The following is a 26,529-nucleotide window of genomic DNA, read 5'->3' on the forward strand; positions in this document are numbered from 1 at the left end:
CGATAGGTTTATGTTTGTGTATGTGTTCATTTTGTTTATTTGGAAACCGATTTGGTAACTTAAACCACAGATACGTTTTACCATGTACCTACTGAAGTGTTAGCGTTAATGTCCGTGGAATTTGGTGCAGTGCTGGTTGTTTTGGTGTATCCAGGCACCAATAAAATAACATTAGTAAAAACAATGTTCACATTAATGCCAAGACTCCTGTTCACTTTTCATCATCATTTACATCTGTTTATCATCCTTTCGATTTATTTAATGCTTACATAGGTATAGGCCAAAGCTACTAGATCACGCATTATGGTGCGTTTTAGGTGGATATATCTTGGCAAGAATCAGCTTATCCTAAGACAGAAAGGTAAGTCTCCTATATCATCTCCTTGCGAATCGTATAATTTTTTATTTATCTGGTTCCGTGATGTAACTATTCATATTACTAACGCGAAGATAGCAAACAAGCTAGAAATTTGTCTCGACAAGTGTGAAAAACTACAAACATATCATTCAGTCTCTGCGTCACTCAATTCATCCTGGTACGTAGCACAACGGACGCCAATTAGGTGTCCAACACTACTGCTCACCTGAGTAGAAGGAGGATGTGGAAGTTGTCGAGCACGTAAGAATAATATAATATTAACATTAGGAAGTAAACCATTGTATTGCTGATGGTTGTAGAAAGAAAAATAATAACTTTATGAGCAAATGAACCAAAAAGAAAATCAAAACATATAAATACTGCATTTACATACAATGGAAATAAAGTTTTGTCCGTGAAACAAACTCTGTATTAGACGGAATACAGTCAATGTGTTTATTTTTCATGCTTGAATGCGATAAGAGAATTACAAATCATAAATTGGAATCAGATGAAAATAATCTGCTGCAGAGATAAAAGAAGGAGGTCCGCACTGCTGAAATGAGAGTTTTAACTGCAGAGAACTTCTCGGATAGTCCGTCATCTTCAAGTAGGAACGCTGAAACGAAAACGCAAAACATTCATATGGCAGTATAAGGTGTATTTAATTTAGATTAAATAAAAACCACTTACGTTCCCCACAATAGAATGTGTTTGTAATTTTCATGCGCCTCAATAATAACTACACCATTTTATACAAAGGGAAAACATATCAAAAATGGTTCAAATGGCTCTGAGCACTATGGGACTTAACATCTTAGCTCATCAGTCCCCTAGAACTTAGAACTACTTAAACCTAACTAACCTAAGGACATCACACACATCCATGCCCGAGGCAGGATTCGAACCTGCGACCGGAGCGGTCGCGCGGTTCCAGACTGAAGCGCCCAGAAACGCTCGGCCACTTCGGCCGGCGAAAACATATCAAGCAGAATAAAAAACTGAGAAAGGCGTAACAGAAGCCAGATGAGGATTTAAAAATTAGACAACAGTATTTTAAAGTAGGTAAGTGTAATATTGTGCCAAGTAACATGTATTTAAAAAGGCATATAAATAAACTAATAAAGTCTGAATAGTACACAGAATGAATCGTAGCAAAATTATTGCCTCTTTCATCAACAGTGACACCCACAACGTTGTTTATTTAGTCTAGAGCTCATTAGTTTTATCTTCCATGGAGTCTTGCCCGGAAATCTTTCCGTCGGTTACGCGATTTTCAGCGTCAAGTTGATAGCATTCTTATTGTATATTTTTAATATTTGAGAAATGTTGGGCTAGTTGTTACACTGGGCTGGAAAATATCAGTATAAAGAATGAATAACAAAGAACTTTGATAGATTTATCTTTTCTCCTGCCACTTGCAGGGTGTCTCATTATGATAGGAGTTTCTTCATTGGTCTTAAATATACACAAAAGTACAACGAGAGACTACGAAAATGAAACGTGCTGCATGTAAGTGTAAATATTTCACTATTTTGGCCCACTGTAACTTCATATTAATAAACTGAGATAAACTGAGGTGAAAAGCCTAAGACAAAATTTAAATTACTTACTTACTCTCTCTCTCTCTCTCTCTCTCTCTCTCCCTCTCTCTCTATCTCTAACACACACACACACACACACACACACACACACACAAACACACACACACAGACACTTATTCTACAGTTACTAGGTATTTATTAAAGTTTTTTTCGTTAAAACAGGGGCCTCACAACATGCTTCACGGTAACTATCATAGTGCTTTCCTAGAGATGTTTCCATCATTAAAACCAACAGTTAAAACATCATATTTCAAAGGCCTTGGTCACCGTATCAAACTATTTACTAACGTTTTGCCCCATGTGAGGGAGCTATATTCAGAGACAGAAACTGGCAAAGCTTAAGGTTCTCCGAGTTTACAAGTGCACTGTGAGTTATATGTAACTCATAACCTTACGTCATAGGACGCATAATGCATCATTATCTGTGGACGGAGACACAATTGACAATTAAAATTAAATCAATCGCTATTCTCTTACTGCAAATTAAGCATTTGTGTTTCACTTCGTTTACCTCCAGCCTCTGAAGTCTCCCAGAGATGGGTGTGAAACGTCGGTAAAGTAGTCTCATACACCCACCGCGACCTATCAGTCCGGAAGCGATGCTGACGTAAAATTGGGCGTGACAGCCTTCATTGCAGCATTAAAACGCTAACTTGATTAGGTTTGAAATTCACAAAGCCGAACGTCAAACAGAGTGATTACATACCTGGTTAATACGAGCCAGGAGGACAGGCCATCAAGGTGCAGCTGGCATTTCTACCTTCGGGACCGCAGCGGCAGATGTTACACTTATCCTTGAAGGTCGTTCCAGGAGTGCAGTTCACCTCTGCAACACAATATCAAAGGAGACTCAGATAATTGCCTGTGAGAGCAATAAAACAGCTTTCCCTCATTATAAAAATATTCATCAGTTACCTTGTTTACTAAAGAACTAAAAATAGGAGCACATTTCACAATTAATGCGTGTTTATTTTACAATAGGAAAGACTTGTTCAAAAAATGTTCAAATGTGTGTGAAATCTTATGGGACTTAACTGCTAAGGTCATCAGTCCCTAAGCTTACATACTACTTAACCTAAATTATCCTAAGGACAAACACATACACACCCATGCCCGAGGGAGAACTCGAACCTCCGCCGGGACCAGCCGCACAGTCCATGACTGCAGCGCCTCAGACCACTCGGTTAATCCCGCGCGGCTAGGAAAGAGTTGTACGAACGCTTTTGTGGGAGTAGCAGCATTTTTATCTACTATAATATATCATATAATAAGACATCAGGAAGATAAAATATGTAAAAAAAAGAATAGAACATCAGAAGGGGCAGGAAGAACAATAGTTCAGAATGGACAGAACAGAATCTCAAAATGGACGGAAGAAACAGAAGCTCAGAATGGTCAGAAACCCAAAATCTCGGAATGGATAGAATTTGCATAACCTGAGAATGGACAGAATGGACAGAATGGACAGAAGCTGAGAATGGACAGAAAGCTCAGAAGCTGAGAACGGACAGGAAATACAGAAAATGAAAATGGACAGAAAAAACAGAATCTCCGGATGTACGGAAAGAACAGAACATCAGAATGGACAACACACTCAGAAGTCGAGAATGAACAGAAAGGACAGAAGATCAGAATCGACAGAAAAAGCATGTTTCCAGAATGGAGAGAAAGAACATGGGTTCTAATGGATCAAAAGAGGAGAAGCTCCAGAAGGACAAATAGCAGAAGCAGCGAAAGGTCAGGAAAAGCAGAAGCCTAGAATGGACAAAAAAAAAAAAAAATTGATTCAAACAAAGGAACTACAGAATGGACAGAAAATAATTAAAGTGGACAATGATGGGGTATTAGAATCGGCCGCAAACTTTTCAAAGGCAACCATCCCAGATTTCGCCTAAAATGAGGCAAGTAACCCTCCAAAAACTTAAACGTGCCTTGCAAGACATGGCTTTGTGAATAACTATTCAAGAATGCACGTCTACGCCACATAAAGAAATCTCGATAAACTCTTTGGAATAACTACTCGTCGTAGTCCTCCACTTTCACTGTTTGAGCGGTGTAATATCCTGGAGCTAGGAAATGTAGCAGGACCACCTCAAATGCTTCAGCTGACAGGGCACGTGAAGTAGAGGCGTCTTCGAGTCATCCGTCTAAACCTGATTCTGTTGGGCCTTCCGTGCATGGTGTGACTCAAAAGGAACGGAACCGGCAGTCCATCTACATTGGTGACTGGCTGCTGAGTGGCTGGCAACGCAGCTACACATTCAGCGCTTCTCTGGAGTGACAAACTGCAGCTGCCGTGTGCGAGCGTGGAGGAGTACTGTTCGCTACACCTGAGCTGCTCTTTGTAACATTCGGCATATAGAGTACAGAGATGTGGTACTCTATTATGAGAAAACGAAGAAAATTCTGGGTTCATCCTTACACCCAGTCTGTTTACGTCAGCCAAGCAACTGCAACAAGCAGATTCTAAATACCTTGCTTTTTATAGCACTACCCATTTTTCCCGACGGCTTCACCCGTATATTTTTTGACATACATATTTAACACACTTCTTCCTCCCTCTCTCTTTGTCCACCTCTTTCTGCCTCTGTCCATCTCATTCTCCCACCTCTATCTGTCTAACTCCTAGCTGGCCGAAGTGGCCGTGCGGTTAAAGGCGCTGCAGTCTGGAACCGCAAGACCGCTACGGTCGCAGGTTCGAATCCTGCCTCGGGCATGGATGTGTGTGATGTCCTTAGGATAGTTAGGTTTAACTGCTTCTATGTTCTATGGGACTAATGACCTCAGCAGTTGAGTCCCATAGTGCTCAGAGCCATTTTGTCTAACTCCTCCTCCAAACTCTCTCTGTCTCATCTTCTCCACTCCTGTCTTTGTTCATTTCCTCAATCCCTTTCCCTTTCGCCGAACCATAATTTGCTCCTCATCCCTCTGACCGTATCATCCTTCCTCTGACCAGATCTTCCTCCCAATTTCCCTTATCATCTCTTCCTCCCCCTCTTCCTTTTCCAACTGCCTATTACCCCTTTACGATATGCATCTGCCTCATGCATCTTCCCCTTCTTCTCTCTGTCCATTTCCGTCTCTCCATAACTCTGATCCCAACAATGTTCATCGGCATGTAAACCATCTGCAGTACAGTTCAATAAAGCAGGTCAATACTACTCCCACAACATACCTGGCATGCAGGAAAGGCTTACCCCAAGGGCTTGAAAATCATTTATTTGTCGACGTGGAAGCTGTTATGTAAAGCAGGTCGATGAAGCAGGCAAAATACAAATCAGACATAACGAAGCTGTTAAATACTCGCGGCAGAGCATGTGGGAGACGCGCATTCGCATACAAGTGACAGCGTTTCCAGAGTTTTCTGTGGTGGACAGTTCTCCCATCATTATCAAGGGTCACTTGCGCGTTAGTCTTAGCGATATTAGAAATAAATTAAGAATAAAATCCCATGTGTGGAAGTGTCATCCAATGATGCTACAGACCATTGAAAATGTTGGGGACAATGGTTATCTATGCGGCAGTCACCTCTATTTTATCCATGGAACTTTGTGGTAGTCATTCGTAAACTCTGGACAACAAACAACAGTTCTACTGTACGAAGTCCCCATTACGGACCCACTAGCTGCCCTAACGGCTCGTATCAGCCCCGGTACGTTCAACTCCCTGTATCGACTTTGGTGTTCCTGCACTGAATTTGTTACTCATGAGACCCTCTACAACTCTTTGACGTTTGTCCGTATCGTTTCACTACACGTTGCGTGCTACAATGTATGTTTTCTTACACCTTGCATTCTACACTATATGGACGAAAAATTATTGAACAGTGTCAACACAATTATTGCTCGACACCAGTATTTCGTGAAAGAACAGAGGAAACTCTCAAACGAAGCAGACAGCCGCTTACCTCTCTTCGTAACACATGCTTTGCGCGTGCAGACCCAGACGCCTGTTGGAGTGCACCTACAAGTGTTGCAGTCTTCCTTCTTCGTGTCACCTGGAGTACACTCTAGAACAAAAACCAACCAGCAAATGAAAATGTGTTTACTGTCTCAGTCAGGGTTTAATTTTCATTTTTTTATTGTGACAAAGCGTTCCGCGGTTTCGCATTGAACATCATTACATTATGTTTCCTTACTAACTTTTTATGTAGCCATATGACACTCGCTCATGCACATTCATTCAGTAAGGAACTATTCAGACAACCAATATGCACATAATTCTCTACCAAAGAATATGCCTCATTTTTTACTGAATATCAGGTCTGCCTGTTATGCAAACAAATGGTTTTTATATAAAAACAAATATTTTTTTCGTCAGTCGGTGTTTTCTTTTCAGTTCTGTTACATGTTAACACGAATTAAGTGATAACTATTCCCACTAAATTAAATCTAATAATGTTTTCACTACGTTACCTTAATTTTTCTACATTACCGTGTTATGTAGGACGCACTGTACAGTATCAGATATTGGTAGTTTGTCATCTGCAGTTAAACGGTGGTCCCGTGCGTTTGGTTGACGATTTAGCAAATCAATCTACAGAGGATCCTACATAACCCAGTAACGTACAAAAATTAGCGTAACGGCGGTGACAGGCCTTTTTTAGGCATGATTTCGTTAGAACAGTTATGAGCTAAAATGTGTTCACATTTTACATAATAGAATAAAAAACACCCTTCAACGATGGCACAAAGGTAGTGCAATATGTTTGGGTTTATATAAAAAACAGTTGTCTGAACAATAGGTGGAACTGATATTTATTAATTTTGTTAGCAGGCACTGCATCTGCAAGAATCACCACAAAATGATTCCTCATATAGCTTAGGTTTCAAACATGCACAGATGTTCAGCGAACTTTTTATTTTAATGTCAAAACAGGATGTAAACATGAGGAACATAAATTTCGAAACAATAACGTATATAGTAATTGGATTTTCATTCACAGACCTGTCTCCATAACTGATACGGCGAAGAAAAAAATGTTTGTGTAGACTAGTTATAAAATACAATATACAAATAAACTAGGCGCAGGATATTTACGTGGATTTTCCGTACTCCCTTACTTGACGTTTCTTGAACTACTCGTCTTAAGCCAACTGGTGATATTTATACTGATGTAACAAATGAGTCCTCTCTTTATACAGTGAAGGCACGTAGATATCTTTTTAACTTCCTTTTATCGTGAACGCTTTTTTGAAGATATCGTAGACGTGTATAATTCGGAATGATTTGTATGACTATCATCTGTAGCGAACACACGGTTCATTTGGTGGTGGTTTTTCCGAACGAACTGGTGCAGAGGTTAACGCACTCAACTTTCCTTTAAGTATATCTCGTTCTTTTTCTTGTTCTAATGACGATCCATGCTATTACATCTGTTAGAATGTAACTCGCACACAGCGTGGAAGTACGAAGCTGTGTTATGAACTCTTAGATATAATAAAAATATAAAAATAAAAGATAAAAAATTAAAAATTCATTAAACTTCCTATTAATGCCGCATTGTATCACTGTGGTTTCAAATTTTTTTCTACACAACAAATTGATCAACAAAACATTTACGAACAAGATTTAGAACATGCAGACCAATCGCGTAAGTAGGAATATTGCAACAGCCTCTACGTAAAAGACCATTCGCAAGTATTCTGACTCGTTCATGTGTTGGGTAAAATATTACCGCTACGAGAGATGGGGGAATTTGCTTTACGTCGCCGATTGGTTGTGTCATGTACCACATGCAAAAAAAAAAAAAAAAAAAAAAAAAAAAAAAAAAATTCTGTACACTGATTGCTTGTCTGATGATTTCATACCACGAAGAATGAATAAAAACAAAATATTTCCTATAAGAATAAAAATTTCGTGGCATTCTAAACAGATGACATTTAAATCACACGGAGGCAATGCATCCTAGCGGAAACGGCCCTATGGGGCGTGATAACGCTGCAGTGTGAGCTATACACTCTAGCGGTGGTTTTAAGAATGTATCCTAAACAATACGTCACCATGAACTGTAAGTGAGACGTTGTGATGTGCTTTAGAATTAGTAATTTCGCTTAAAGACCGCTTATTTGCGTGTCGTTCACAATCTTAGACCCTGGATGATACTATAAAAAGTAGAAGCACGTACGCCTATTCCGCTTCTGTTTGGAGGTATGAACATTTCTTCATCTTCGTTTGTGTGAAACACGACTTAGCTACTGAACAAGCGCTCACAGTTCGTAAGCTGTGCCCTTTAGAGCCCCTGTTTACTGGACATGTTTTTTCTCGTTTTGTTGCCTACCACCGCCTCTCTCAAAATATGGAAAGCAAAGAGCCAGCGGTAGAAGCGGTTTCACAGTATCGAGGGTGAATAAGTGCTCATAGCTCTTAAGGTGTGCATTCAACAGTCTACGTTTATTAGCCTTTTTTCTTGTTTTTGTCCGCATTATCAACTCTGAAAGTTTATGGGTGCAATTCTGGTTATCCCTATTTGTCCCATGGGACATGAGTTTTGACTCAACATATAGAATTACGATGAAAATTCAAACGTAACAGTACACGGATATAACAAAAATGAAAACCTTATATGGCGTAAAGCTAAAAAAAGAGTAAATAATAATAATGAACGTCAATGAAATTGAGAAAGCACTGGCAAGCTTAGCTTTAAAATGCTTAACTCAAATACAAAACGAATTCGTGGCACAGAAATATGCAGCACATACGTTAGCGACACATTTCCTATTTTAAAACTTTTAAAATCACTACATGAGTGTTTCTGTGGAGCTTAAAAAGAAAAAAAAAATCTCTCTTAAGTCACCTACTCATGAACGATCGTTTTTTTTTTTTTTTTTTTTTTTTTGCTATAGTATTCGAACTAGTAACGAGGACGCAGCAAGAAAGAAAGGTTCTAGAAGAGACATGTGAACGTCGATTTGCAATAAATGCGAAACCTGTAATCGTCTGATTTAAATTAACTTTTTTAAACCATATTTGTGGCTGGATGTTCAAATTATAAGTCTTATGTCCGACATAACAGACTCATAAAAGTAGTTTAAGAAGAAAAAAAAGCTGGCAAAGAGTATGAAGAGTCAGCCCCAAAACATCGATACTGTAATGTCTGATGAGTGGAATGAACTGCAACAACCAAATATTAAAGTTTGCGAGTGAGAGGTGGAATGCTACATTACGAAGGTGTAGCTGTAGTGTGAAGATATTGTGGTGTTATTTTCAGACCCATTCTGGGTCCTCATAAAATGATTTATGCAGAGGTAAAGCGTGATTTTAACCAGGTCACACACAAGCTCTACTGCTTCAGTCATTGCCCACCTCACTCGGTGAGATACAACTATATAGTGGGGAGGCGTCGTTCGCATCTGTTTCTCTGTGGGAACAGCAGGAGCAGCACTGCTTAACTTGCACCAGAATGTAAATACTGAATGATTAATTATCTTGGCACCTCCGAAACGCGACAATCGCAGTGAGACTCACCCGATGCGGCGTCCACTGTGGTTGCCATGGCGACGAACAAGACCGCCGCTGCCATCGCTAGTGTGACCTTCATATTTGCTGCTTCTGCCTGCTGCCGCTAATTCTGAGCGAATACGACTGCCGACCGGGCGTCCCAAGCGTGTTTATATACCACTCCAGTCCACTCCCTGGTCCCCACCACCGAACCCCTACGTTTATTTTTCGCGAACCGGCAGGGTTTCGTTTCTGGGGATTCCAGCGCCCTGTTACGCTGTGCAGCTTCACAGAATGATCACCGAGCACTGTACTCCTTGATGTTGTCTGTACTGACTGTGATACAGGTCACGAGTGGTGGCTTCCGGCTTGAGTTTGACGTCAGAATATTTCCATGTTTCAATAGGGTAAATAGAAAATTTGTGGACTATTTGACAGAGCCCCTTTTCCGGTTAACGCTCTTTGTTCAGTGTTTTTCCATTGAAGTTATTCGGTCCGTGAATTATGTTTAAGAGACGGTGGTCTAAATCTTCGATATACTTTTAAAAATTTATGGTGTCACATTCCATACACTGCATGTCAAAAGTCTTCAGTAATGCAGCCAGTTTCAGTTAGAAGATATACCTTTTACGGGTATACGAAAATAAAATAACAATATTATTCATAGAAAAAGGAATCCAGTAGACATCTGACCTACGTATCCGTCGAAACAATCAAGTAACATTTAATATATATGCTGGGAGAACTTTGTGTCGACACATGATACATGAAACTAAATATTCTGTTGATATTGATGCATCGAATTCACACTTTTGAAATTTTGGTGGTATCAGTTGAAAAAATAACGAGGGGAAAGTTCCGTACAAATTGCACAGAAGCCAGACAACAGTTATAAGAGTCTAGAGACATGGGAGGGAAACATCAGTTGAGACGGGAGTAAGACAGGAGTGTAACTTATCCCCAACATTATTTGTTCTGAGCATTGAGCAACTAGTAAGTGAAAATAAAGAAACATTTTAGAGTGGAATCATAGTTCAGGGAGAAGAAATAAAAATTTTAAAGCTTGCTGATGTCATTATAACATAAAGTTTTGTTCACGGGACGTACGTAACTTGATATTCATCGTCAATGGTAAGAATCGCTATAGTCGTCAAATTTACTATTTACTAAATGAAAAGGAAATTTTCTTTTAGCAAATAGAAACCTTTACAAGTGTAGGGCGTCTTGTCACTGATGGTGAATGATGGCTATCGTTATAATTTTGTTACCAGAAATGTACTTAGATAATTTGAAAAGAATGGATAGCGTCATGAGAAGAGTTTATAAGATGAATGCCCATAAAAATAAAATACTGGTAACGGAGTGAAGTCGAATTAAATCAGGTTATGTTAAGAGAATTAGAATAATAAACTACGGTATGAGTCACTGAAGGTAATAGCTGAGTTTTGCTATTTGATGAGCAAAGTAATTAATGATGGCTGAATTAAAACGGATATAAAATACAGATTTGCGACACAAAGACAAGTGTTTATATGAAATGAGAAGTATTTTAACATGTAACATACAATAAAACGGTAGCAAAGTATTTACCTGGGCAACTTTGTAAAGACGGAGGATATGCAGTGCAGACGAGAAGAGAATAAAGTCTTTTGAAACGTGGTGCTACAGAAGACTGCAGAAGATTAGACAGGTAGATCGTATAACTAAAGAAGATGTACTGAATCGAGCTGAGGAGAAAAGAAAATTACGGCACTAAAGGAGCAGATCCTTCGACGTAACACATGCTGAACAACGAAGGGGCAGTTCATTTGGTAATGCAGGGAAGTGTGAGAATACACAGGTAGAGGAAGTCGAAGGAATCACTATACAGTGTAGTAGTTAATGGGGAGATGAAAATGCCTGCATAGGATAGCCTAACGTGGGAAGGTGCGTCTCATCAATCTTCCGAATGAAGACCAGAACAGAAGAACGATTTTCATGTCAAATCACTGATATCTGTTAAACTCAGATATACATCCCATCTGTAGAAATAATCACAAAAATGATGCAAAATACTAAGCAATTACAACTATGCAGACAGAAACAGCGTAACTGCTGATAACATTCTCCCAAGAGACTCAGCTTGTTTGTAAAATATTAGTTTCAGTGTCTCAAATACTGTACACTAACAAATTACTGTAAATATATAGAAGGGCGTCCAGAAAAAAAGGATTTCACGTAACGTTTGATGAGTAAACTCTTAAAGCTTTTTAAATAGAACGAACGTTATTAACATTCTAAGTCTTCATGCTTCATGTATACATATTTATTTCGAACATAGTCACGCTGACGACGAACGCATTTGTCCCAAAGAGAGAACAGTATTTTGATACCGTCACTGTAGATTATGTGAAATAGTTTACGGAGAAATAACCTCACCTCTATTTACTACACTTCATCACTATCAAAATGAAGCCCTCGAAGATATTATTTAAGTTTTGGAAAGAAGTGAAGGTATGGGACAAGTCGAAACGGTACAGAGCAGACCGATGACATCGAACCCAAGACGTCGGATTGTTGCAATTGTCACAGCGCTCGTGAGTGGTCTGGCATTATAGTACTGAAGGAGAGGATGGTTCATGTGTGGACCACCTCTTTGAATTCTAAACTTGATTAAAGCGAATTCGAAACTTACAGTACGCCTTCTCTCACGCACTGACACCGTAACGTTACACACCGCCATTTTACACAATGCAATTCCATGTCCTCTACTACCAGAGGACTGCACATATGTAGAAATGAAGAATGAAGATGTAGAATGTCAATAACGTTCGCCTTAAGAAAATAGAATTAACAATAATGGCATAAAAAATTCGGAGGTATTAATTTTCAGCATGGCCTCGTATGTCACTTAGGGTTAACAAATGCAGAATGAAGTGGGCCAAGCGCTCAAACAAAACATGATAAAGCGAAAGAGGTAGTTGTGTTTCAACACCTTTGCTCGAGTCTAGTAAAAAAACAACTATGATCGACCGTGGTGAGAAGAAGCCGCTCTAACTCCATCCTGAAGTGACGCAAAACCAAAAATAAAATGAAGTAGCAGCTAACAGTCACGTATTATTTGTTCACAGCAGCCATCAGCCAAAATTAGAGCATGGAATGCACCATCCCTGTACCACAGCCCCACATTAACTTCGCTAATTAGCAAGAAATACATAGCACGACATTTCATTTCGTATCTCGATACAGTGAGATGACAAGAGATGGGGTACGTCCTAATATCTTGTTGGGTCTCCTTCTGCCTGTCGTAGTGCAGCAATTGGACGGGGCATACATTCAAAAACTCGGAAAACCCCCTGCAGGAATACTGAGCCATGCTACCGTTGTAGCGTCCATAACTGTGAAAATGTCGGCGGTACAGGATCTTGTGGATGAACTTACATCTCGATTATGTCCCTTAATTGTGCGGTGGGGTATATGTCGGACGATCTGGTTGACCAAATCATTCGCTCGAATTGTTCAGATTGTTTTTCAAACCAACCGTGAACAGTTGTGGCTCAAGTCACACCAATACCCAAAAAGGGATGTTGGAGTAACCCACTGAATAACAGGCCCATATCACTAACGTCGATTTGCAGTAGGGTTTTGGAACTATACTGTGTTCGAACATTATTAATTACCTCGAAGAAAACTATTTATTGACACATAGTCAGCAAGGATTCAGAAAATATCGTTCTTGTGACATACAACTAGCTCTTTATACTCATGAAGTAATGGGTTCTATCGACAGGGGATGTCAAATTGATTCCATATTTTTAGACTTCCAGAAGGCTTTTGACACGGTTCCTCACAAGCGTCTTCTAACCAAACTACGTGCCTGTGGAATACTGATTCAGTTGCGCGACTGGATTCGTGATTTCCTGTCAGAAAAGTCACAGTTCGTAGTAATAGACGCACATACATCGAGTAAAATAGAAGTAATATCCGGTGTTCCTCATGGAGGTGTTATAGTGCCTCTATTGTTCTTGATCTATATTAACGACATAGTAGACAATCTGAGTAGACCTCTTAGAGTGCTTGCAGATGATACTGTCATTTACTGTCTTGTAAAATCATCAGATGATCCAAACGAATTGAAAAATGATTTGCGCCGGCCGAAGTGGCCATGCGGTTAAAGGCGCTGCAGTCTGGAACCGCAAGACTGCTACGGTCGCAGGTTAGAATCCTGCCTCGGGCATGGATGTTTGTGATGTCCTTCGGTTAGTTAGGTTTAACTAGTTCTAAGTTCTAGGGGACTAATGACCTCAGCAGTTGAGTCTCATAGTGCTCAGAGCCATTTGAACCATTTTTGAAAAATGATTTAGATAAGATATCTGTATGATGTGAAAAGTTGCAGATGACCTTGATTATAGAAAAGAGTAAAAAACTTGGAAATTTGTGGTAAGGTCTTATGGGACCAAACTGCTGAGGACATCGGTCCCTAAGCTTACGCGCTACTTAATCTAACTTAAACTAAGTACAACACACCCACGCCTGAGAGAGGACACGAACCTCCGAGGGGGGTGGGGAAGTGTGGCGAGGGGGGGGGGTCAGCTGCTCGGACCGTGACAAGACAGCTGAGACTGAGCGGCTACCTCGCACGGGTAAAGTGTGAACTTATTCACATGAGTACTAAAAGAAATAAGCCAAACTTCGATTACGCGATAAGTCATTAAAATCTGAAGGCTTTAAATTCAACTTACTATTTACGGATTACAATTACAAATAACCTAACTGGAACGATCACAAAGATAATGTGTAAGTAGGCTGTTTAGGTTTTTATATTGGTAACGCCAGGTAGCGCTCTGTATGAAAATCACTGGCCGTGTTGTATGCAGTCTGTGGCTGGTTTGCATTGTTGGAATTTGCTATTGTAGTGTTGGGCAGTTGGATGTGGACTGCGCGTAGCATTGCGCAGTTGGAGGTGAGCCGCCAGCAGTGGTGGATATGGGGAGAGAGATGGCGGAGTTTTGAGAGCGGATGATCTGGACGTGTGTCCATTAGAGACAGTAAATTTGTTAGACTGGATGTCATGAACTGATATGTATATATATTATGACTTTTGAACACTATTAAGGTGAATACATTGTTTGTTCTCTATCAAAATCTTTCATTTCCTAACTATGCCTATCAGTAGTTAGTGCCTTCAGTAGTTAGAATCTTTTATTCAGCTGGCAGTCAGGGCCATTCTTTTGTAGGGATTATTGAAAGTCAGACTGCGTTGCGCTAAAAATATTGTGTTTCAATTTAAGCACAGTCATTTTATAATTTTTCTAAGGGGACATTTCATATGTCGACCCTTAGCCAAGGATACCTCACTGCAATCTTCTGATTTTTTCTTGTAGTTTGTGTAATTTTTGTAGTATTGTTTATTGTTAGTGCGTAATTATAGAGAGAATTTCCTTTGTAGTTGTAGTTTTTCATTGTTGTACAGTAAAACAGTTGTGGCAAGCATGTAGATTTGCACCAAGTATTTCGCAGCTGCGCTTGCAATTAATTAGATATTATTTTCAAAGATATGTTAATGTGTTTTCTTATTTTGCTCTTCAAATTGTTCTTTTCTGTGTTATCGTGTTAAATATTGTAACAATAATGGCGTGTGAAAAACGTAATACTAGGCTCCAAAGTAAACTGAGAAATAACAGTGAAGACGAAAGCAGTGTGTTAGCGCCACCGTGTAATGAATTAACTAGTGTTCAAAGTTGTAATTTGGTAATACTGCATAGGGAAATGGAGCGGGCGGCAAATAATGGTGTAGACAGTGAAACAATTAGTGACCAGGGAAGCATTATCGATCGATCGGTTGGCAACAGCTCGCCTCAGGAATCCGAAATGGCAGGACACAATCTTGCAAATACTGTAGATTCAGGTTTTGCGTCCTCACCGTTTTCTCAAATAAGTCAAGACACATTTTCTGCTTTTCAAAATGCGAATATTGTCGGTTCAAATGTACTGCCGAATAGCACTGAGGAACATGTTTCAGACACCTGTGCATTGTTATTACAATCAATGCAACAAATGGGACAAAAGCTTCAAAAGTTAGACACAATGGAACAAAAGTTAGACACAATGGAACAAAATCAAAGACAAACACAGCAAAAGTTAAACACGATGGAACAAAATCAGAGACAAACACAGAAACAGCTTCAAAAGTTAGACTCAATGGAACAAACGCTTGAACAAACAAGTGAAGTTTTAACTGCTGAGTTATTTAAAATGGAATCGAAATGTCACAAAGTCTGTAATGAAGCAAAACACAAATTTGTGATCATTTCCAACCTATTTTTTCGCGTCATGAAAATGCATTACAGAATCACGAAGCAGCCATAAAAGAACTGGAAATTATTGTTCATGAAAATCACGACACCTTGCAAGCTAAAATTGACTCAGTTGCATCTGCCGATTCGGTTACGCAACTTGCAAAAACTCAGGAAAACTTAAGGGACACAGTAGATACGATTTCAACACAAATGGACACTCTGAATCTTGGTTCAGATAAACACACTGAGGAAATCAGTTCACTATTGGAGAAAGTAGCCGAACTTTCGGATCAGTTCACTAACTTATCTACAAAGGTAGATGATGATCTGAATGACACAAGACCAGTAGCCTTCACTGACACAGAAGAGTATGAACAAATTAGAAAGTTCAAACAAAATCAAAATCAAATCAATACACAGTACAAAAAAGAAATCCGGGAAGTACAAGATCAACTGACACGGATAATACAAGAATTACATATTTCAGAGGACACTCGCGCTCCAATACGGGAAGAGGGACGTATTAGGCATTCAGCCGGATCCTGAAAAGTTAGAAGCAATCAGAGCCATTCCAGTTCCATCCACAAGAAACAAGTCCGCAGATTTCTAGGTCTCGTAAATTTTTACCGTCGTTAATCTGAAAATGCAAATTCTAGTTACACCAAAACTTTGTTCTCTCACTAGATAAAATACTATTTGGAACTGGGACGAACAGGTACAATTGGAATTCAATTCTTTGAAAGAAGCGCTACTTAACGCGCCAATACTAGCTCATTCAGATCTGTCACAAGATTTCTGTCTTAGTACGGATTTTTCTAAAGTTGGTCTTGGTGCCCATTTATTTCAAGAAGCCATAGAAAATAACACTACTATTCAGAAAACCATTGCTTTTGCTAGGCGAGTGCTAACAAAATCTGAAAAAAAAATTATTCCGTTACTGAATTAGAAGCTTTAGCTATCGTTTGGGTATTTAACAAATTCCTTTTCTTTCTTTCTGGTAAGCACGTAAAAGTGTACAGTGATCATCGTGCATTACAATTTCTTATGTCTTCAAAATTTAATCATGACAGGTTACAACGTTGGGCATTGTTTCTGCAAGAATTCCACTTCACAATAGTCTACATTCCCGCCAAGGAGAACATTGTTGCAGACGCACTGTCACGCGCACCGGCTGGGCTTGAGAAAAGTAACGCAGATGGCAACCTCGAGAAAAAATTTCAGTGTTCTTTACATTCAGAAAGTCGCCTTCGAAAACTTCATCACCACATCTTTAAAGGACAATGCTCATGAACAAGATAAAGATCCGATTTGGAAAGACATCAAAAGTAAATGGCATGACAAGACACACACACACAGGTTCGGCATTATTATCTAGTTAGAAACAACATACCGTTCAAACGCTGCACTGTTGATGACAAGCTATGGGTACTTTGCATTCCTAACGATTTTGTTAATAGGATCATTTGGTACATTCATTTCAGCTACGCACATTTTGGTCCAAGAAAATGTTATCATATTCTTCGGACGACTTGTTATTTTAACAATATGGAAAAGAGAATTCGAAGAGTCTTGTCTATTTGTAAACTTTGTCAAAAAGCTAAACCATCTACCATCTCACATCGTGCTCCGTTGTTTCCTATCATTCCATCTAAATTAAAAGAATTTGCTGCTGTTGATCTCTTGGGACCCCTTGTGAGAACATCGAATGGATTTTCGTACGTTCTAGTCGCTGTTGAACTTACTTCAAAATTGGTTTCTTTCACGCCGTTACGTAAAGCCACTGGACGGTCTGTATCCAACGCATTTGTTAAAAATTTCTTACGTGAAGTTGGACACGTTAGTAAAGTCATTTCAGATAACGGACCGCAGTTCAGATCTGCTGTTTGGTCACGCATGCTTCGGAATCATAAAATCAAACCAGTTTTTATTTCATTGTACTCACCACACTGTAACCTGTCTGAACGGGAAAGAAATCAATAAGCTTTGCAGACTTTATTGTCACAGAAAGCATCAGTATTGCGACAGATATTTACACTTATTTCAAAACGTGCTGAATGAAATGCCTCATGACTCCACTGCTTTACCACCTACTCTTGTACTGAAGAATGAAGAACCACCGAACAGAATCGAGAGATTGTACCTTTCCCGAATACACGTAAACTTCGACACAAAGACATAATTGATTTGGCTATTAAAAATATAAAATCTGCATCAGACAAAAGGAGAAAACTACACGGTAAAGCAAATGCAAAGAAATTATATATTGGTCAGAAAGTTCTCAGTAAAGCTCATTCATTGTCACATAAGAAGAAACACTTGAGTCACAAATTCTTTCTGATTTACAATGGACCTTACAGAATCCGACGTATACCACATGATAATTGCGTTGAAGTTGAAACTCTGCGTACTAGGAAGAGTAAAGGATTGCACCACATTTCACATGTAAAACCGTTTATTGAGAGATAATCTGTTTTTTTTTAATTTAGTCTTTACTATAAAATGTTTCACTTCACGTTACTAGTACTGTTTGTCACACTTAGAAACTGTTAACATGCAACTATGTTTTAAAGTTAACTATCCAGTCAAGACCCTAGGGAACTTATTTAGACAAGTAATTACAAATCCATTGTTATAGTGAACAGAGGACACAGTGTTACTGTGTGTGTACATTCTTGCTTGTTAGTTGCACGATTACGTAACGACTATAAGGCTTACATACTTAGAACATATACTGCTAAAGAGATTTTAATGCAACATTTTGGTTTACTTGAAAAGACATTCTTTATTTGAAGTACTTTCTGTGAGATTAAAGGTGACTTAGTATTTGGTTTCTTTGACAGCTACACGATTTTATCTCGACGTTACTAATGTGTGACACAATTTACATTGTTGCTTTTGTGCTGTATCTGTTTTATATCTGCACAGTTTTTCTGAATTCTTCTGGAAAGTAAAACATGTTTTAGTAGTAACGTTTGTGGTATATCTACAATGAGACAGCCGTTTTCGTAGCACAACAATACGTTACAGTATAGTACTTTCTTGATCACGGTACTGTACATAATAACTACGATATCTACACACATAGCATTTCACTTTTGTTTATTACGAGGTAAGTACAGACTTACACAGAACTTTGCTTACAGACGACGATAATTACTACACTTGCTACATTTTTACCCTTAAGTAATGACAGAGTTTATCTTACAACAATACGCACAGTTTAGCGCTACAGTACACGTATTTGAGTGATTAATTTTGTAGTTAAAACATTTATTGTTAAAGATTTTTGAATTATAAAGATACAAAGGTTTTCGGTGATACATTTCATTCCATTGCTGTAATCTGTAACACCTGAGGGTATAATTACATTAATCCTCAGGGGGGTTCACGCCTACTTTGTGTGCCATGTGTGACACAATCACAAGGAGCCCTAGCTAATATGGTATTTGCTTATACAACTTTACACATCTGTACCATATTTCTCTGACACAGAATTACACAGCTATCTGATTATTTAACAGAGAAACACACATTTTTTTACTATGTCAGTGACAGATGTTTACATAATTACGCAGTTGGATAACTTCACACTTATGAAATTGTATTTTGTCTGTTCTGTGTGAACTCTTCATATTTTTTTCGGAACCATTGTGATACTATGAGAGCTTTGAATTATGTGTTTGGTATGGGATCATGATCTTAAAGTACGATTGAGGTAGATGACTCTATTGACATGAGCAGAGAGTTTTTTAGGTTTTGAAATTATTGCAGAAAGCTACGACGTTTTTGAGATTTGGCTGAGTGTTTCTGATGTTATTATTACGATGACAATGTGTATTATGCTGTTGAGGTATGTTTATGATCAATAAGCTGATGCTATATGAGGAATTTGATTATGCTATTTATTATGATGAAAGAATGAAGACGTGTCTACGAATATGTAAATGTGTAATAAAGTAAGGAATAATGAGTAGTGGTTAGGGACTCTGGTTTGTGAAAAAGGATGTTGGAAACCAAGAATGGTACTTTAAGAGTTATGAAATGTGTGTATATGCGTGAATGTATCACAATTCTGGCAAATTCTTGACCTGTGAAATTTTTTTATATGAGACTGTCATTGTAGCGCAAACTGCAGTCGTAAATATTTTGGTAAGAAACCTAAGTGACCTTGACATAATGCGATGTGAGTGCCCAGCTGTGCCACCTGCCTGAAAAAAAAAAGCCATTAGGTGGGAGAAAAAGAGGCCATTAACCTCGCTATTGACATTCCTTTACAGAAAGCATTGCAAATATGACACACTCATTACTTGGAAACATATGATTATACTATGCAGCCCGAGGGCATGCAGCTTTACTGTATGATTAAATGATGATGGTGTCCTCTTGCGTAAAATATTCCGGAGGTAAAATAGTCCCCCATTCGGATCTCCGGGCGGGGAATACTCAAGAGGATGTCGTCATCAGGAGAAAGAAAACTGGCGTTCTACGGATCAGAGCGTGGAATGTCAGGTCCCTTAATCGGGCAGGTAGGTTAGAAAATTTGAAAAAGGAAATGGATGGGTTAAAGTTAGATATAGTGGGAATTAGTGAAGTTCGGTGGCAGGAGGAACAAGACTTCTGGTCAGGTGACTACAGGGTTATAAACACAAAGTCAAATAGGGGTAATGCAGGAGTAGGTTTAATAATGAATAGGAAAATAGGAACGTGGGTAAGCTACTACAAACAGCTTAGTGAACGCATTATTGTGGCCAAGATAGATACGAAGCCCACACCTACTACAGTAGTACAAGTTTATATGCCAACTAGCTCTGCAGATGACGAAGAAATTGAAGAAATGTATGATGAAATAAAAGAAATTATTCAGATAGTGAAGGGAGACGAAAATTTAATAGTCATGGGTGACTGGAATTCGAGTGTAGGAAAAGGGAGAGAAGGAAACGTAGTAGGTGAATATGGATTGGGGCTAAGAAATGAAAGAGGAAGCCGCCTTGTAGAATTCTGCACAGAGCACAACTTAATCATAGCTAACACTTGGTTTAAGAATCATGATAGAAGGTTGTATACATGGAAGAACCCTGGAGATACTAAAAGGTATCAGATAGATTATATAATGGTAAGACAGAGATTTAGGAACCAGGTTTTAAATTGTAAGACATTTCCAGGGGCAGATGTGGACTCTGACCAATGGTTATGACCTGTATATTAAAACTGAAGAAACTGCAAAAAAGTGGGAATTTAAGGAGATGGGACCTGGATAAACTGAAAGAACCAGAGGTTGTACAGAGTTTCAGGGAGAGCATAAGGGAACAATTGACAGGAATGGGGGAAAGAAATACAGTAGAAGAAGAATGGGTAGCTTTGAGGAATGAAGTAGTGAAGGCAGCAGAGGATCAAGTAGGTAAAAAGACAAGGGCTAGTAGAAATCCTTGGGTAACAGAAGAAATATTGAATTTAATTGATGAAAGGAGAAAATATAAAAATGCAGTAAATGAAGCAGGCAAAAAGGAATACAAACGTCTCAAAAATGAGATCGAGAGGAAGTGCAAAATGGCTAAGCAGGGATGGCTAGAGGACAAATGTAAGGATGTAGAGGCTTATCTCACTAGGGGTAAGATAAATACTGCCTACAGGAAAATTAAAGAGACCTTTGGAGAGAAGAGAACCACTTGTATGAACATTAAGAGCTCAGATGGAAACCCAGTTCTACGCAAAGAAGGGAAAGCAGAACGGTGGAAGGAGTATATAGAGGGTCTATACAAGGGCGATGTACTTGAGGACAATATTATGGAAATGGAAGAGGATGTAGATGAAGATGAAATGGGAGATACGATACTGCGTGAAGAGTTTGACAGAGCACTGAAAGACCTTAGTCGAAACAAGGCCCCCGGAGTAGACAACATTCCATTGGAACTACTGACAGCCTTGGGAGAGCCAGTCATGACAAAACTCTACCATCTGGTGAGCAAGATGTATGAAACAGCCGAAATACCCTCAGACTTCAAGAAGAATATAATAATTCCAATCCCAAAGAAAGCAGGTGTTGACATATGTGAGAATTACCGAACAATCAGTTTAATAAGCCACAGCTGCAAAATACTAACGCGAATTCTTTACAAACGAATGGAAAAACTAGTAGAAGCCGACCTCGGAGAAGATCAGTTTGGATTCCGTAGAAATACTGGAACACGTGAGGCAATACTGACCTTACGACTTATCTTAGAAGAAAGATTAAGGAAAGGCAAACCTACGTTTCTAGCATTTGTAGACTTAGAGAAAGCTTTTGACAATGTTGACTGGAATACTCTCTTTCAAATTCTAAAGGTGGCAGGGATAAAATACAGGGAGCGAAAGGCTATTTACAATTTGTACAGAAACCAGATGGCAGTTATAAGAGTCGAGGGACATGAAAGGGATGCAGTGTTTGGGAAGGGAGTAAGACAGGGTTGTAGCCTCTCCCCGATGTTATTCAATCTGTATATTGAGCAAGCAGTAAAGGAAACAAAAGAAAAATTCGGAGTAGGTATTAAAATCCATGGAGAAGAAATAAAAACTTTGAGGTTCGCCGATGACATTGTAATTCTGTCAGAGACAGCAAAGGACTTGGAAGAGCAGTTGAACGGAATGGATGGTGTCTTGAAGGGAGGATATAAGATGAACATCAACAAAAGCAAAACGAGGATAATGGAATGTAGTCAAATTAAATCGGGTGATGCTGAGGGAATTAGATTAGGAAATGAGACATTTAAAGTAGTAAAGGAGTTTTGTTATTTGGGGAGCAAAGTAACTGATGATGGTCGAAGTGGAGAGGATATAAAATGTAGACTGGCAATGGCAAGGAAAGCGTTTCTGAAGAAGAGAAATTTGTTAACATCGAGTATAAATTTAAGTGTCAGGAAGTGTTTTCTGATAGTATTTGTATGGAGTGTAGCCATGTATGGAAGTGAAACATGGACGATAAATAGTTTGGACAAGAAGAGAATAGAAGCTTTCGAAATGTGGTGCTACAGAAGAATGCTGAAGATTAGATGGGTAGATCACATAACTAATGAGGAGGTACTGAATAGGATTGGGGAGAAGAGGAGTTTGTGGCACAGCTTGGCCAGAAGAAGGGATCGGTTGGTAGGACATGTTCTGAGGCATCAAGGGATCACCAATTTAGTACTGGAGGGCAGCGTGGAGGGTAAAAATCGTAGGGGGAGACCAAGAGATGCATACACTAAGCAGATTCAGAAGGATGTAGGTTGCAGTAGGTACTGGGAGATGAAGAAGCTTGCACAGGATAGAGTAGCATGGAGAGCTGCATCAAACCAGTCTCAGGACTGAAGACCACAACAACAACATGGAGCACGTACTTTGTGCTACTTACTCAAATGGTTATGAATTGATGGGAAATATTCTTACATCTCCACACCTGGTTATGACAAGTGTCTTTCTACGAGAATTGAGAGAATTTCTATTAACTTATGAAATGCCAGATGACTATTGAATGATATTTTTATGCTTTGCTTTACATAGTTGCTTATTTCATTTGATATCTGGTTTCCAGCTGTGTTGCAGCATTGGTTTTATAAAATAAAATTAAATGCATTTGCTAATGTGAACACTTTCTGTCAACAGATGTATTAAATAATAATTTTGTGATCCACACTCTTCGAAAAAGGAGCACTTGGAAAGGGAAGAACAATAAGAAGGGACTAATAACAGTAACTGCATACATAATTTTCTTTTCAAGTACTTGGTAATTTTTTGTAGAATAAGTTGTGGTGCACCACTTTAATGACATAGACATTAAGATGTGAATAGACATTTCCCTTATCTGCATTGTTGTCTTTAGTGTACCATTTTTTCTGCTTGTGGGTTTGACATGATTAGATATAAGTTATTGCATTTGCTGCTGCTGTTTGCCAGGCGTAGTGCTACTGAATTTCACTTTGTATTACTCTGTTAAGCCAGTTTTACTACTGATTTATATTTCTTGTTTGCTGCACATTGCCTTATATTAGTTGCAATATTGCATTTGCATTGCTAATTTAGATTTACTGCTGCTACCTTTGCCAATTCGCATTTTTTTGTCATGGCTGTTGTGTTAATTGTTTTGTGCTGCTGCATTGCCTCGTCCCTTAGTTTATGCATCTGAGCTCAGTAGATTTAAATTAGCTTAAGGGGGGATAGGCTATATAAGAGAATGAGTTGCGATGAATTGGAAGAAATGCATTGAGAAGTTATACGAAAAAAGTACAGAAAGCAGGTATAGATAGGACCTTTTGGAAATAATGAAGAATGAAGAGAGATCGCCAAGAAGTAAAGAAAGTTTTGTTTGCAAAATACTGCAGTAAAACAAACCTTGTCCTTTCCTTTTGTGTTATTCCGCTATGTGTTTGTGTACCTTTGTGTATTTGTGTTCTTCCTGTCTTTATGTGTTTATCTCATGATATGTATGTTGTAGAATTTTTCTAATACTATGTTATTTACTTTGTAAAGATGTTTAGACATTATTTTCGAAAGCTATTCTGATCTTTTATGTACTTATTAATGTCATAATTCCTGTAACACTGATGTATATGTTTATTGCTATTCTTTTGTAAAGCCTGCGTTACTACAAATGTTATCTGTACTATTATATTCTTTAATGATGGATTTTGTACCTTTGTAATTGTATTCTTATGTTGTAAATTTATAATTGTATAGACACCAGCTCTTCAAATTAAGTTACATTTCACTGCACACGTATCTGTTGGTCATAGTATATGCACAATACATGAGAAGTTGGGACTGTTAGTGTTTGCACATGTGTTGATAATTCAGCAAGGGACTGGTTAACAGCATTGCTCGTTCTAAGGACATACCAAACAGTTTGTGAGTGCACAAGTGGTGGTTTATGGACTTGCATATTGTCTGCAAGACTCTTCAGTGGTGATTGTGCACCTGCACAATCGCAACAGATGGCTGCTGGCCATCTCTACAAGGACTACAGTGAGTCTGCACCTTTGATGGCCCACCAGTACCATTATCTCTACAAGGACTACAGTGGTCTGCGCTGTGATGACCTACCTATCAAAATTCTTCAAAACTTCGACTGACTCTGCTGTGGGTTTGCTCTGTTGTGGCCCATTACCTGTCTACATGTCAAGAGTCAGCATTGCAGAATTGTCTATCCGTTGGAAGAACAACACTGCTTCCTCAAGACTGCATGGAAATCCACTACTTCCTGTGCATTTTCTTTCACTGCTCAGACTTTGAGAAAAGAAATAAAAAAACCACTGCAATTTTAATGTGATGAATGATCAGGACTGTCTTTATGGACTGTGAGAAAATTTTCAGCTTTTAACCAACATTGTATCAATAAGTGTGTGTATTTGATTTCTTTGTTACTGTAATAATGAAAAAATGTTTTCAAATCTGTATTGACCACTGCCCAAAACAATTTGTAAAATTTGTTGTGGGGAGCATGGGGGCTATGTAAGTAGGCTGTTTAGGTTTTTATAATGCTAACGCCACATAGCTCTCTGTATGAAAATTACTGACTGTACTCTATGCAGTTTGTGGCTAGTTTGCATTGTTGTCTGCTATCGGTAGTGTTGGGCAGCTGGATGTTAACAGCGCGTAGCGTTGCGCAGTTGGAGGTGAGCCGCCAGCAGTGGTGGATGTGGGGAGAGAGATGGCGGAGTTTTGAGAGCGGATGATCTGGACGTGTGTCCATCAGAGACAGTAAATTTGTAAGACTGGATGCCACGAATTGATATATATATATATATATATATATATATATATATATATATATATATATATATATATATACTCCTGGAAATTGAAATAAGAACACCGTGAATTCATTGTCCCAGGAAGGGGAAACTTTATTGACACATTCCTGGGGTCAGATACATCACATGATCACACTGACAGAACCACAGGCACATAGACACAGGCAACAGAGCATGCACAATGTCGGCACTAGTACAGTGTATATCCACCTTTCGCAGCAATGCAGGCTGCTATTCTCCCATGGACACGATCGTAGAGATGCTGGATGTAGTCCTGTGGAACGGCTTGCCATGCCATTTCCACCTGGCGCCTCAGTTGGACCAGCGTTCGTGCTGGATGTGCAGACCGCGTGAGACGACGCTTCATCCAGTCCCAAACATGCTCAATGGGGGACAGATCCGGAAATCTTGCTGGCCAGGGTAGTTGACTTACACCTTCTAGAGCACGTTGGGTGGCACGGGATACATGCGGACGTGCATTGTCCTGTTGGAACAGCAAGTTCCCTTGCCGGTCTAGGAATGGTAAAACGATGGGTTCGATGACGGTTTGGATGTACCGTGCACTATTCAGTGTCCCCTCGACGATCACCAGTGGTGTACGGCCAGTGTAGGAGATCGCTCCCCACACCATGATGCCGGGTGTTGGCCCTGTGTGCCTCGGTCGTATGCAGTCCTGATTGTGGCGCTCACCTGCACGGCGCCAAACACGCATACGACCATCATTGGCACCAAGGCAGAAGCGACTCTCATCGCTGAAGACGACACGTCTCCATTCGTCCCTCCATTCACGCCTGTCGCGACACCACTGGAGGCGGGCTGCACGATGTTGGGGCGTGAGCGGAAGACGGCCTAACGGTGTGCGGGACCATAGCCCAGCTTCATGGAGACGGTTGCGAATGGTCCTCGCCGATACCCCAGGAGCAACAGTGTCCCTAATTTGCTGGGAAGTGGCGGTGCGGTCCCCTACGGCACTGCGTAGGGTCCTACGGTCTTGGCATGCAGCCGTGCGTCGCTGCGGTCCGGTCCCAGGTCGACGGGCACGTGCACCTTCCGACGACCACTGGCGACAACATCGATGTACTGTGGAG

The 26,529-nt window shown here is 39.5% G+C and overlaps 1 protein-coding gene across 2 annotated transcripts in view; it reads right to left on the bottom strand.

Annotated features, from left to right (window-relative positions):
• Window positions 1-26,529, bottom strand: part of LOC126203308 (serine protease inhibitor I/II-like) — a 213,944-nt gene that overhangs the window by 41,423 nt on the left and 145,992 nt on the right. Inside the window, exon 4 of one of the 2 annotated variants that reach the window (XM_049937575.1) lies at window positions 2,669-2,788. The exons of the other annotated variant lie outside the window; for it this stretch is intronic. Within the exon in view, the coding sequence (XP_049793532.1) occupies window positions 2,673-2,788 (116 nt within the window). The 3' untranslated portion in view covers window positions 2,669-2,672. Of the gene's footprint in view, window positions 1-2,668; window positions 2,789-26,529 lie in introns of those variants that run through there. 2 annotated transcript variants of the gene reach the window in all.

This window comes from Schistocerca nitens, chromosome 9 (genome assembly GCF_023898315.1).
Source record: "Schistocerca nitens isolate TAMUIC-IGC-003100 chromosome 9, iqSchNite1.1, whole genome shotgun sequence".
NCBI classification, from domain to species: Eukaryota; Metazoa; Arthropoda; class Insecta; order Orthoptera; family Acrididae; genus Schistocerca; species Schistocerca nitens.